Raw genomic sequence first — 12,606 nt, 5'->3', positions numbered from 1 at the left:
CACCTCAGCTGTAGTTCTCTGCAGTTCATCCAGAGTGATCATGGGCCTCTTGGCTGCATCTCTGATCAGTCTTCTCCTTGTCTGAGCTGAAAGTTTAGAGGGACGGCCAGGTCTTGGTAGATTTGCAGTGGTCTGATACTCCTTCCATTTCAAGATGATCGCTTGCACAGTGCTCCTTGGGATGTTTGAAGCTTGGGAAATCTTTTTGTATCCAAATCCGGCTTTAAACTTCTCCACAACAGTATTATGGACCTGCCTGGTGTGTTCCTTGGTCTTCATGATGCTCTCTGCGCTTTCAACAGAACCTTGAGACTATCACAGAGCAGGTGCATTTATACAGAGACTTGATTACACACAGGTGGATTCTATTTATCACCATCAGTCATTTAGGACAACATTGGATCATTCAGAGATCCTCGCTGAACTTTTGGAGTGAGTTTGCTGCACTGAAAGTAAAGGGGCCGAATAATTTTGCACGCCCCACTTTTCATTTTTTTATTAGTTAAAAAAGTTTCAAAAATCCAATAGATTTCGTTCCACTTCACAATTGTGTCCCACTTGTTGGTGATTCTTCACATAAAATAAAAAATTTATATCTTTATGTTTGAAGCCTGAAATGTGGCAAAAGGTTGAAAAGTTCAAGGGGGCCGAATACTTTCGCAAGGCACTGTAAATACTCTGCAATTGTCTACACTGCATGTCAGTGTAGATGAAATATTTTTCATATTCTTTGCAGTTTATAGATTGGTTGCTAGTCCTTCTGTTTTGATATTTGTGAACTAGACTAGGTCCTGACTAAAAGAAAATTAATAATACATTTCATGTGGATTTATACATCAGTTTTGAATTTTTTTATTTTACCTTTCCAGAAGGAACTGGTCAAATGAAACACTTTGTAACACAAATTGACAAAGCTATCAATTAACTCAAGATAAATGATCCTTCTTATACAGATTTTTTTTTTACATTTTAAAGGATTTAAAATCTTTAAGTCTTGTTCAAACTACACAAAATAAAATAACAATCTCAGGTTTTGAATCATTATCATAAGTAAAAGAATTCCAAGAAAGTGTGCTTTTATTAGAATTTCAAGATCGGCATTTTATACATGATTGGTCAACAAACAATTTACTATGCAAATAAATGAGAATTACAGTCAAGTGCTTTTTATTGTATTTCCATCCCACAACACATATTCAAAAATAAAATGCTGGCATCATTTGTAAAGAAAAAGAGAACAGTTTTAAAGTGAACTCAGAGGTATACCACTGTACAATCATTTTTGATCTTGAAGAATGCAAAGCAAACAAGAATAGATTGTCAGCTTGCAGCCTTGATACATTTTCCCTTATATTATTTCCAGCCTCCCGAGATTAATTTTTCACAAGCCCTTGTACTCATGTTCACAGTGTCCCACATATAAAGGCTCTGCAGGGATTCCTCTCCTGTAAAAAAAAAACCCAAGATGCAGTGAGTGAAGAGTACTGAAGTACTAATAACTCATCCAAGTATGAAGGCTTTTCCGACCAATCTCTGAATTGTCTAGTCCGGTCATTTCCACTGAAAGCCTTGGTTTCAACTCTGTTATAATTTCTTAAAATTTAGAAAGAAATAAAAATTCCAATTGAGGAAACGGTAACTAATTGGAGCCAAGCTGCACTGATTTGAACAGGGTTGCACCTGACATGGAAGGCTTTTGATGCTGTACAAAAAAAAATCTCCATAGCAACCATTGTGCTCAAAGGAAATTCAAAATACACTGGACTATCTTGCCAGTTCACTAGAGTTTTTCCATCAGTGTGGCCAATACTTACTGCACCATGCGACAGCGGTGCTGGGTGAGGCGGCTGTATGCATCACCGATGTCCTTGACATCTTTATCGCTCCACAGACGCTCGGCTACTGCACTGGCCCGAGGCCTGGGGGAAGGAAGGAGACACCACTAGTTTTATGTTGGCAATGCTTAGAAATGCAGATTTAACACCCAAAAGGAGCCAATGCATTTGTCTCTCCTGTTGTGTTAATATAAATCAAATGCCATGATTTTTTGTCAGGTGATTCCTTTTCAGCATTTAAATGTGTTCATAATAAAGTCAGTGAAATAGTATGAGAATTGAGTGAAAGTAAACTGAAAAACTGATGAAGGAAAAATACATTTGAGGGTTGCTGTCAATACAACCAAGAAGATAGAAGGGTTTCACTCTTTTACATTGCAAATAAATCATTAACTCATCAATTAGCGCCTTCTATAGTGTAGCCAATGACTGGAATTAGATCATGGCCAAGTGAACAGTACTGTGTAATGAAATGTTTATTGTAACATGTAACTTGAGTATTAAGATGCAAGAAAGAGGGATTCTTGCTTTCTTACCAGAGTCTTGGGGTGAGGTTTGTTGCGTCCACATATTCTCCCCAAAGACAGGCCTCTCCTCCAACTACCAGCTTCTTCTGTGCCTCAGTCCCTAAGAAAAATGGAAAGCAAAATACAAGATCATACAGTAGTATGCACATTTTTTACAGAAATTAGTTATAACAATTACAGTGTCATCTTTCTTCCTACAATTAGGATTAAAGAATAAAAAAGGGCAAGCAATGAATTACTGTATATAACTGAATTGAAAAGGCTGTTGGGAAGCTGGTTCCCTGGTACTGGGCACTGGGGTGGAGGTCTTGCACACACCGTTAAAGCTGTACGGATCGGCTCTGTACATCTGCTGCCAGTCCTGGCCGTACGAGATTCGGTTGAGATACCAGGGCGAGGAGAGCAGGGCATGAAACCCAGCAGCTGTTATTGCTGCCATCTCCCTCTGATACTGCTCCTCATTTCCCTTCCACACTTGGATAAGGGTGTCTAGCTTTAACTAGAGACAGAGCGGACAGACAGAATTATCACAATCCCCAGACAATATGAGTGTGGATGCAGAACAATTTCATACACCATGATAAAGGCATCGTGCAAGAGTTTCAAATGTGCATGTTTAAATCGTGCATCAATCAGCCGTGCTCTGCTTTGGAAAACCGTATGAGAGCTCATTCCCTAAATGTGCTGCAGAGGAAAAGCGATTATCATAAAAGAAAAGTCTTTGAGCTCACTCCGACGTGCTGTCAAGCTGAACATGCAAGCAGCAACAGTTTAAATGTTAATGTCACCATTAAAAGAGTCTGCCTCAAAACAAATGCAGTGTTCTTTGTATTATTATACTTGTTTTATAGTCTTGCTGTTTTTCCACATTTTCTCAGTTTTTCTGTTAATTTAGAATTACTAAATGTTTTTCAGGTCTTAGCTCTCGGATACTGTACAGAGCTCAAAACGTTAAATAACGAGGCACTCATCTTTTAACATGACACAGCGCCCAAAGCCCCATACTATGGTCCTGCAGTGATTTAAGGAGAGGTACAACTCTCACCAACAGTGTCACATGCCAGTAATTTACTAGGAGGCCTCAGCTGAGTGAGTCCAGGTACACTATTCTGCTTTGCCTCTTGGCAAAGCTAGTGATGTGACTCGGTGTCAAACACACAAATTAAACTGCAGCCTGGCAAGTGCTTCAACTGGTTTAGCCACTTGGATGACATTTTTTCTAGCTTATTGTTCACATTGATACCCTCTCAGTTTACAATTGTCCATTTTCCTAGTACTGCATGGTAAGATTGGATGGACAGATAAGCTCCTCTATACTGGCCACCTAAAAAAAAATCCGTAATTTTTTACAAGTTGCAAGCTCCACAGGGCCATATAGGCGAGTTAGTGCTGACTGGAGCAGCAGCACACTCCTTACTGAGGTTACTGCAAACCTACAAAGAAAAGACCAGACGGCCAAGCCTAACCCCAACCTTATGTTAATGACATGAGTCAGTTTCAGACCTGCAACACATTGGCCATAAAGCTAAACCCACACTCAGAGTGAGCACCTATACTGTCTTAGCATATTTATTACCCCTATTTTCCTTCATTTTAACACACTTGCTTAGTATAGAAAAATAAAAAAGGGCATAATCCACTACATTTTCATAGTATACAGCTCACTACAATAAAACTCATACAGACTATCATATAGTTATAAATACATATTTTAAGGTATTTTATTGGTTAACACATACAGTTGATTAATCTCTTCCCTTCTTACTGCATTGGTTGTCAATGTCAAATGTGATTTCTTTCACAGATATGCTTACATTTTACAGGTTTGTTAAACAATAGATTCTCTCAAATTCTGCCAAGAATGCATTAACAGTAAAATGTTGGCTTCAATTTTAAACTGGGCACTTTGAGAAGTTTGAGAGCTAGGTGCCCGTTTGCAATCTCCCTATGTAGGGAATTTCCTTGAACAGCACATTTTCTATAATGAGACAAATATGCTGCCATACATCTGCAAAACAGATTATTTCCAGATCAACTTGCATATTAGAAAGCATAAAAAAAATAAATTGCCTGGAAAGTTTCATGTGACAAAACAAATCCCATCATGTGGTGGTTTTTATTTGATTTACACGATCTTTCCTCGTAAAGACAAATTATCTCTGGAAACTCACTCAAGGGAAAGTGTGTTTAACAAATTGGCATGAAAAATAAAAGATAAAACAACTAACCCTCAAAATCAAGAGGCTCAACTTTGTAGTACCTCTGCCAGTCCTGGCCATAGCTAATGTAATCTAGGTACCAGGGGGCAGACAGAATTGTTGTGAACCCAGCTCCTGTTACTTTTTTGAGTTCTTCTTCAAGCTTATTCCCCATCCACACTTCCACTACAGTATCTGGCTTTATCTGGAATGATCAAAAGGTAAGGCATGTTTATTTTATTTTTTTGCATCACAATAGTCATACCAATATAAGGACAATGGCAAGACAGTAAGCTTTTTTGGGTCATCTATCCATTTTTTCCCCAAAGGAAATTAGCTGCTGCACTTGACAGAAGCCAGTAAAGCTGTCCAGTACCAAGTTGCAGGATTTGTATTTTAACAATACTAGCAAGTCTAAATTGGAATACTATTTTTAGCTTACAATTCTAACCTATCAGTTTAAGCACTCTTTTAATATTGACAGCGATCAGCATCATAGCCATCTTTTCTAACATGCACAATGACTTTGACAGAGGTTAGTTTATTCAGACATCTCCAACCAAGAACACGATATTTAAGATTTAACAACTTAAAAATCTACTTTATAGTGAGAAACATGCATAGCAACAACAGTCCAGCTACTTTTCCAACTTACCTTCACTCCATTGTCAAATACCTCCTGCCAAACCATGTAACCTTTCTTGGTGCCAGCAACAATTTCCAGGATCCTACAGTTAGAAGTATATATCTCAATAGAACAAGCAATGAATGCAACTATAATTAAAAAAAATGCAGGAAAATAAAGCTTATTTGCTTTAGTTCAAGAATATTTACATTTTGATTCCAAACACCGCTAGTGTGCGTCACATTGCTACACTAGGCTATGTCGAAGATGCATAAGTGATTGTCACCATTCCTCAGTTAGAGTCACAGTCTGTTGCTGCTCTAATATTGTCACAGAATATAAAAGCTACACTTTCCACCACAGTCCTTGATCATAAATATGGCAGTAAATTACAAATACCTCTTTCTCAGTGTCCCATACAGTTTCAAGTGCATCATGGACATGTCAAAATAATTGATTTTATCACTTACTTCTGAATGTAGTAAGACTCCAGCTTACTGTAGTCCTTGCCAAAACCTTGTGTATCCATGAATTTTTGAATGTCAGGATTTGATTTCCTGTGGGGAAAAAAAGCTGGGTGTTTGTCAATGTGACATTGAAATGAGTATTTCAGCATTTCCCTTTAATACAGCTTAATGATCTAAATAAATCTACAGTACGTAAGAACAAGAGAAAATTATTCAGTCCATCCAGACCACTTGGTAGTTGTTTGTTACTTTTCCACAACACTAAAAAAGTTTTAAGGTTTCGGTTATCTTAGATCGGATGAAATGAATGTAGATCAAACATCAGCCGGTTTCAGATTTTCCAGTTCTTATGTCAATAAAATTAACTTTTAAAAGAAAAAGGGTTTTATTTTTCATACACTGCTAGAACTTGTCAAAGTGAGACATTCCTTTGTGACAAGAAGCATAACTGGTTAGTTTTCTTCAGACTGCCTGCAGGGCCTTTTTGTATTATTCTAACCAGAAGCATACAATGTAGAATGTTTGCTATTGTACTGTACAATTTTAACAGTTTGATTTGAATTATGTACCTGTCAATATACAGCTTATCCCACCATGTCACATGAAAATTTTACCTTACACATGTAGGTACATCCCTGATTTGAATGTCAGACTGCATTATTATTGATATTGGAATAAGGTGTTTTTTTATAGAAGATTTATGCATTAACATTGAGACCCTTAATTTATTTAAGTTGCATTTCTGTGGCTGAGTGTTCTTTTTGATGTGCAGTGCTATTCCTTTCTCCTCATCCTCTGTTCTGGTTTTTTTGCTGAGCTCTATCACCACAACATTCAGTTAACCATGTTTCTGTGATTTCAACAATGCCAAAACATCTTGCTGAGGTTCTAAAACTGAGAACCTGAAAAGGTAAGAGATCATTATACTTAGAAATCTCACCAGCAAGAGAAATCCACTTCATCACCACCTAGGTGAATGTACATGTCAGGGAAGACAGAGCTGACCTCTTTGAAAAACTGGGTCATGAACTCATAGGTGGAGTTCAGAATAGGGTTCACAGGCCCGAATGTTCCTGTAGGTGTGTCTCCTGCATAACAGGGAGTAAGGAGCCCTTTCTGGCCTGTGTGAGCAAAACATTTATAAAACAAGAGTGAGTCGCAACTTCAAATGTCGACGAGCAGAAAAGACAGGATGGAGTTTGAATTATTTGGATTTGCTTGAGTTGGAATACTTTGTGTATCATAGATCTGCCCTGTAGTTTAAGAACAGAATCTCAATGAATGACAAGGTTCTTCTGTATGAGTAAAACAACGTTGTGAGGTATGGATTTTCTTGGGGACAGCCGCTGGTTAGACATGGAAGTGCCTTTTTGAAATCACAAACTAACATCTGAACATTCTACCAATCAGTACTGCCAACTGTCAGTAGTTTTCTATACCCACTGTCAAAATATTAAATGAACTAACCAGTGTGATTTTTGTTTTGATTTTTGTTCTCTTGCGTATTAGCCATAATTTTTTTCTGCCCTAAACAGAAGTTTCATATGTGCCAGAAAAAGGCTCCATTTCATGAGAGGAAATCTAGGCCTCACCTAAGCCCCAAGACTGCGTGTGTCCTGGAGTGTCAAACTCAGCAACAACACGGATTCCCCTCATTCTCGCATATTCAATCACCATCTTCACATCAGTGGGAGTGTAGACATGGGTATACGGGTGATAGGATCCCTATTACAATGACAAGGAAAACTACACTTTCATCTGAAGTTCCCAGATCCCAGTGGCAAGTTGAGAAGAAACTATACAGTATGTTCTTATAAATCTTATTCATTAAGAATGTAAGATAACCTACAATACATTCACATTCCCATATGGAAACTGACAGGTTTGTGAAACTGTAAGATACTACTCCAAGTTTAAAACAAATCCATAACAGATAAGTGAAACATGCTGAACAATTCTTGACGAACCTCTGTGCTGAGATTAGGGAAAGCCGTGCTCTGGTAAGGGAAAGAGTGGTCGTCCACAATGTGCCAGTGGAAGACATTGTACTTGTTCATGGCCATGGCATCCTGCAGGTAGAGAAAGAGCCTAATAGTCACCCTTACAAACACGTGGGGGAGTAAATCTCATGAAATGTATTGCACTGGAAATACTTTTTCCAGATCACTACCTTTTTCTGAGAGGGTGGTACTAAAAGGGTACTCAATTTTCATGCAGTCTGATATTGCAAACAGGTGTGAAAAACAGATTTCCACCCACTTGCTATGAAAAAGCCAGAGGATACATTAGAGTAAGAAAATGCAGTGCCCTAAGTGAATATTGTGATAGGGAAATCAACACTGTATACTAACAACTTCTATATACTCAAGCAATTCAGATTTTAGATAAGATTGATATGAGAAAAAAAACTCCCTATTCAGTCTCCCTACTTCAGGTGAGCATAAGTATTGGGGCAATTGCCTGGTCTTTTTTCTTTTTGTACTTTTATATTAAGGTTTTCATCTCAAATCCAAATTGCTCGAGTATACGGCAAAAATAGCCATTTTGACTTCATTGTCCCAATACTTATGACACTGTATGTCTACTCCGTTTTTGCAGATGGAAGAATGTTTGTGTACTGTAGTTAGGTAGATGGATACAGCTAACAGATTATGAGAAATTAAGATTTTTTCAATTATTATTTCCAACAAACTTTCGAAGCTCAAACTCTTAAAGGTGAATAATGTTCTTTAGACACAAATCACTAAAACATTGGTTTACAAATAGTTACAATTTTCAGGTCTGTTTCGGGCTAAAAAACAATTGTTTGTTGCCTGAGTATTGTAAATAAGACAAATATCAAACAATGCTAAAGGATTTTAATATGGTGCTGTTTGTTCTATGACAGCAATATCCTATGAAGAGTACATAAACACAGTTAAGCAGGTTACTCTGTGTAGATGTGCTTTTTATGTTTATGCCCCCTCAATATATTAAATAATAAAAAACCCAGAAGACTTCAGAAATTCTGAATTACATTTTCATGTTTAAATGAAAACCCCAGGGCAAAACTAAATACAAGCAGAGTACTTTTGTAAACTAGTTTCTCAAACTTGTTTCCTGTTCCCCCAGTGTCCCCTGACTCTTATTCCAGTTTAGGAATTTCAGTGTTCTTTTGTAAACCGTGTACTCTTCAGACACCAGAGTCCTCTGGTTTCAGCTTAGTTAGGTATAGAAAGATCTACCTTGACCTGACTTATTATTCATGAACCAGTGCTTTACTCACCAAATTTGCCAAGATCACTTTAAGAGGCAAGTAGTGTCGGGAAGAATCCAACAAAATGCCCCGATGAGCAAATCTTGGGAAGTCCTGAATATCAGTCTTGTTGATGTAGTTCTGTCAAAACACCAGTAGATTGAGATAATCAGTAAATTGCTCCTCCTTATCACTATGTGTACTTAAAAATGTGTTTCAAAGCTAATTATTTCATTTAAAAGCCCTGTCTTATAAACACAAAAAAGCATTCCTGATAGCATGACGTGGCAGGTTCAATTGAGCTAGCTGGGAAAAAAAAAAGTTGAGAATTGACTTGAGAAACTTACCGTTCCATATTTATCTGCATACACTAACTGGCTGAATGTCTCAAGTCCTGGAAAGAAGTTATCAGAATTACAAGCTAACCACCAAAAAGATAACATGGAAGTGATAATGTCTGTACACTCTTCTGATTGGATATACTATGTTACCTGTATATCTTCTCTTGGCCTCCCTGAGGCCAAGGGAAAATGCATGTGGATCTCCTTTTAAATTACTGGTCTTGTCAGAGAGAACTTGTGTTGAGAATAATACAGGCTCTTTCTGCAAGGTATTTTTCCAGACATTTAAGGAAAGTAACCAATTCTGAACTGTTAAGAATTGCATTTCAAATGAATATCCAAGGGGGAACATTAATGTCAAATAAATATTTACATTATGAAAAGACTAGACAAACCATGAGCTTTCAATTACCTTGCAAATAAACAAGACTGACCACACACTCAAGCATTTTGACAATATTTTCTTATTGGTTCCATTTCAAAGTTTTTCTGATTATATGGCAATGCCAAAGTGGCCTTTCAATCACCTTATCAGGTGTTCCTGCCTATGAGAAAAATTATTCCTTTCACAAGTATGGGAAAACATTAAAAAACTTTTTACATGCAAGATACTGTAATTAAGCATCTGTCTTTACCTCGCAGGGCTCCCCAGACTTTTGGAGCTTTCAAGACAGCTGTAGGCTGATCAATGCTGAGCTCATCTGAAGAAAAAAAATTTAGTTACTTAAACACATCACCTTCTTTAGAGGGTTGTCTCAATCTATGCTACCTAAGACCTGCAACATTCTAGAAACCCAGTCCAATATTTATGCACTACATAGTGTTTCTATCATTGAAATTATAGGATACCACTGTTACAGTATGTATGTTTCACAACTCTATCCAAGCCCTTAGCAAATGCCTGGAATGTTACAGGACAAGTTTCAGTTACTCAATTGTCAACTTTTCCTCTAATTAATATCTTAACACTCCTCATGCAATCACCCTTACATGACCATAAGGGTAATTAAATGATTAAGATGGTGAAGATCATACCCAGAAGCTTTACAAGTAAGCTTAATATTACAGTACATTCAAGTACTCTAGTGCTATCTTTTAAATTCTCTGGCAGAGCTAAAATACATCTTTCTGGGACATAAATAGCCAAAGAAAATTCTTCTAAAGCACCACTGTAGATTTAATTTAAAAATCATAACAGGATTTATACCAACAAACTACTGTATCAACAGAATTCCAGAAAGTGAGGTAACAAAGATTCAGTCAAACCATCTAATGAACTTTATTTATTGGATTTGAAGTATTTAATTGCTCAGTCAGGGATATAATAGGGGTACCAGAAGCATACTAATGTACAGGACAGTGAAAGAAACACCTCTTGTACTGCCAAATTAATTGTATTCCATAATTTCTTTCACATTACAGTAAAAATTAAGATTTGTCCAATTGGTCACACCCAGAAATTAAGACTTAGAATCCTTATCAACCAAATTTTACAAATTTGGTTTTTTTCCAGCCTTAAAAACAAAAAAGACTCCTCTAACGAATAAGAAAATACCTGACTTGTTAAGCATTAAAATCACAGCTAAAACAATAAACTGGAATATACATTAATAGTTACCATTTTATGGGTAATTCAAATATCAAAAGGACAATATGATATTTACTTCAGTACCATGTTTGGCAGTTTACAACCTGTCCTATGGAATTATCTATGCAATAAAAATATTAGCATGGGTTAACTGAAGTGGCTAAACATGGAACTTGACACTTACATGACTCATCAGACTTCACACTGGGGTAACTGTCACACTCTGGATTTTCTGAAGAAATCCAGACTTGCAACTCGAATACCTCAGAATCATTTGCAACCATCTTCAGATCTCCCTTCAGCTTCTTGGAGTATCCAAAGGTGTATTCAAAATACCTGCAGGATTACACATAGTTGGATCACTTGCTCTCTTTTATAAGACCAGCTAAAACTGCTTGTTTTAAATGTATTGATGTTTCAAAATTCTGCTTCTATCAACACACATATAAAGATTCGGATGTCTTTTACTCAATATGGAATTGTGAATTTACTGTAGCAATAGAAAATATAGTTTGCTGGATTTATACAACAGGGGAAAACAGGACTTTGATCATAAACTTGGATCAAACCAACATTCAGGTTTCTGTTTCACAAGTAGTTTGAGAACCTCCAACCTGACAATTTTTTTTAATCATCACACGAACTTGCACTCACTTTTCTGTTACTGTGTACAGCTCGTAGTCACAGCTGCATGTTAAATTAAAAATGAAATACTCAGACGAGGTAACCCGAAACTTTATATTACGTCACACACCAAATTAATATGCGCTGTTACATAAAAACTACAACAGCAGAAGCTTTTACGGCTGTGGATAAATTAAATCAACTAAATCACCAAACTAAGAAAAACAGGTTCTTCCCACGATTGTATTTACAATATAAAATGGCAAATTATAAGTTACCGTACTACATAGGAAAGTCGTTATTTCCTAATTTAATTGCATCATACTAGTTCCTATACATTAATGTCCGCAACAATCTGATGTAATTTGCCAGTTGCCAGGAGGTTATAGGATATTTACATGTGGCGTTTGTATTTTATTTTTCACATAGTAGACATTCCTTGTCAATACCTACTTTGAGAAAAGTTCTCCAACCTGCAGTGAGAGCCATGTAAAGATGTACTATATAAAGCTGCAACAGATAAGGAGGGCGACTTTAAAAAGACATCGATGGCTTTAATCTTACCTCCGAAAAGCATTTTGCAAGAGGAAGCAACTTGGACCAGCGGACGATTTCGGGGAATGGACTATCTGGAAACCGAAGCTGCTGACCCTGAAAGCTACAGGAGAGATGTGCACAGACTGCGGCAAGGGCCAGAGCGAGCCATATGCAGAGACCGTCAGCTTCGGGACATCGGCCAAATTGTTCTGCCAGCCCAGACAAGCGGTGGCTCCAAACAGAAGGAAGACGAACTTCACAAGCGCAGCCATCAAGCCCCAGCACAAGCGGCGTTTGAAGCGTTTTTATTCGTGTCAGCTGACAGATCACAAGACTGGGGTGCTGTTCACATGGCAAAGGGGGAAGTCCTCTTTTAGAAGGAAGTGCATTCTTCAGCCGTTTCTCTAACCTTTTATCTCGTTAGGAGTCGGGTAATTTTACTTTCGTAACAGTGATGGCACTGACACGTATCTGCTTATGTTAAAATAATCGTAGACCATTAAAATCTAGGTTTTCTGTTTTTTTTTCGTAGATTTTCAATACAAACTGCAGTCTGTCTGAACAACACTGCAATCCCTCAATAATAATGTTTACAACCCTTAGCTCTATCAGGATGATCACTGAATGAC

The 12,606-nt window shown here is 37.3% G+C and overlaps 1 protein-coding gene across 2 annotated transcripts; it reads right to left on the bottom strand.

The window, feature by feature from the left end:
- Window positions 1–1,059: 1,059 nt before the first annotated feature.
- hexb (hexosaminidase B (beta polypeptide)) lies at window positions 1,060–12,307 on the bottom strand. 2 transcript variants are annotated; one of them, XM_006627159.3, is made up of 14 exons: window positions 12,005–12,307; window positions 11,001–11,152; window positions 9,864–9,929; window positions 9,235–9,281; window positions 8,918–9,028; window positions 7,620–7,721; window positions 7,245–7,377; window positions 6,593–6,773; window positions 5,656–5,742; window positions 5,216–5,288; window positions 2,681–2,861; window positions 2,372–2,462; window positions 1,815–1,919; window positions 1,060–1,445 (listed from the first exon to the last, which is right to left on the bottom strand). In XM_006627159.3, exons 1-14 carry the CDS (start codon window positions 12,247–12,249, stop codon window positions 1,382–1,384), a joined length of 1,638 nt encoding a protein of 545 aa, XP_006627222.1. In that variant the 5' UTR covers window positions 12,250–12,307; the 3' UTR covers window positions 1,060–1,381. The 2 variants fall into 2 exon arrangements, with proteins under 2 accessions (XP_006627222.1, XP_015195669.1); XM_015340183.2 differs by lacking the exon at window positions 2,681–2,861 and adding an exon at window positions 4,591–4,765 and having other exon boundaries at window positions 12,005–12,302.
- Window positions 12,308–12,606: the final 299 nt, after the last annotated feature.

The sequence above is a fragment of the Lepisosteus oculatus genome, chromosome 3, assembly GCF_040954835.1.
Source record: "Lepisosteus oculatus isolate fLepOcu1 chromosome 3, fLepOcu1.hap2, whole genome shotgun sequence".
NCBI lineage: Eukaryota > Metazoa > Chordata > Actinopteri > Semionotiformes > Lepisosteidae > Lepisosteus > Lepisosteus oculatus.
The sequence above is the reverse complement of the archived record's forward strand: the minus strand, read 5'-3'. Positions and strand labels throughout refer to the sequence as shown.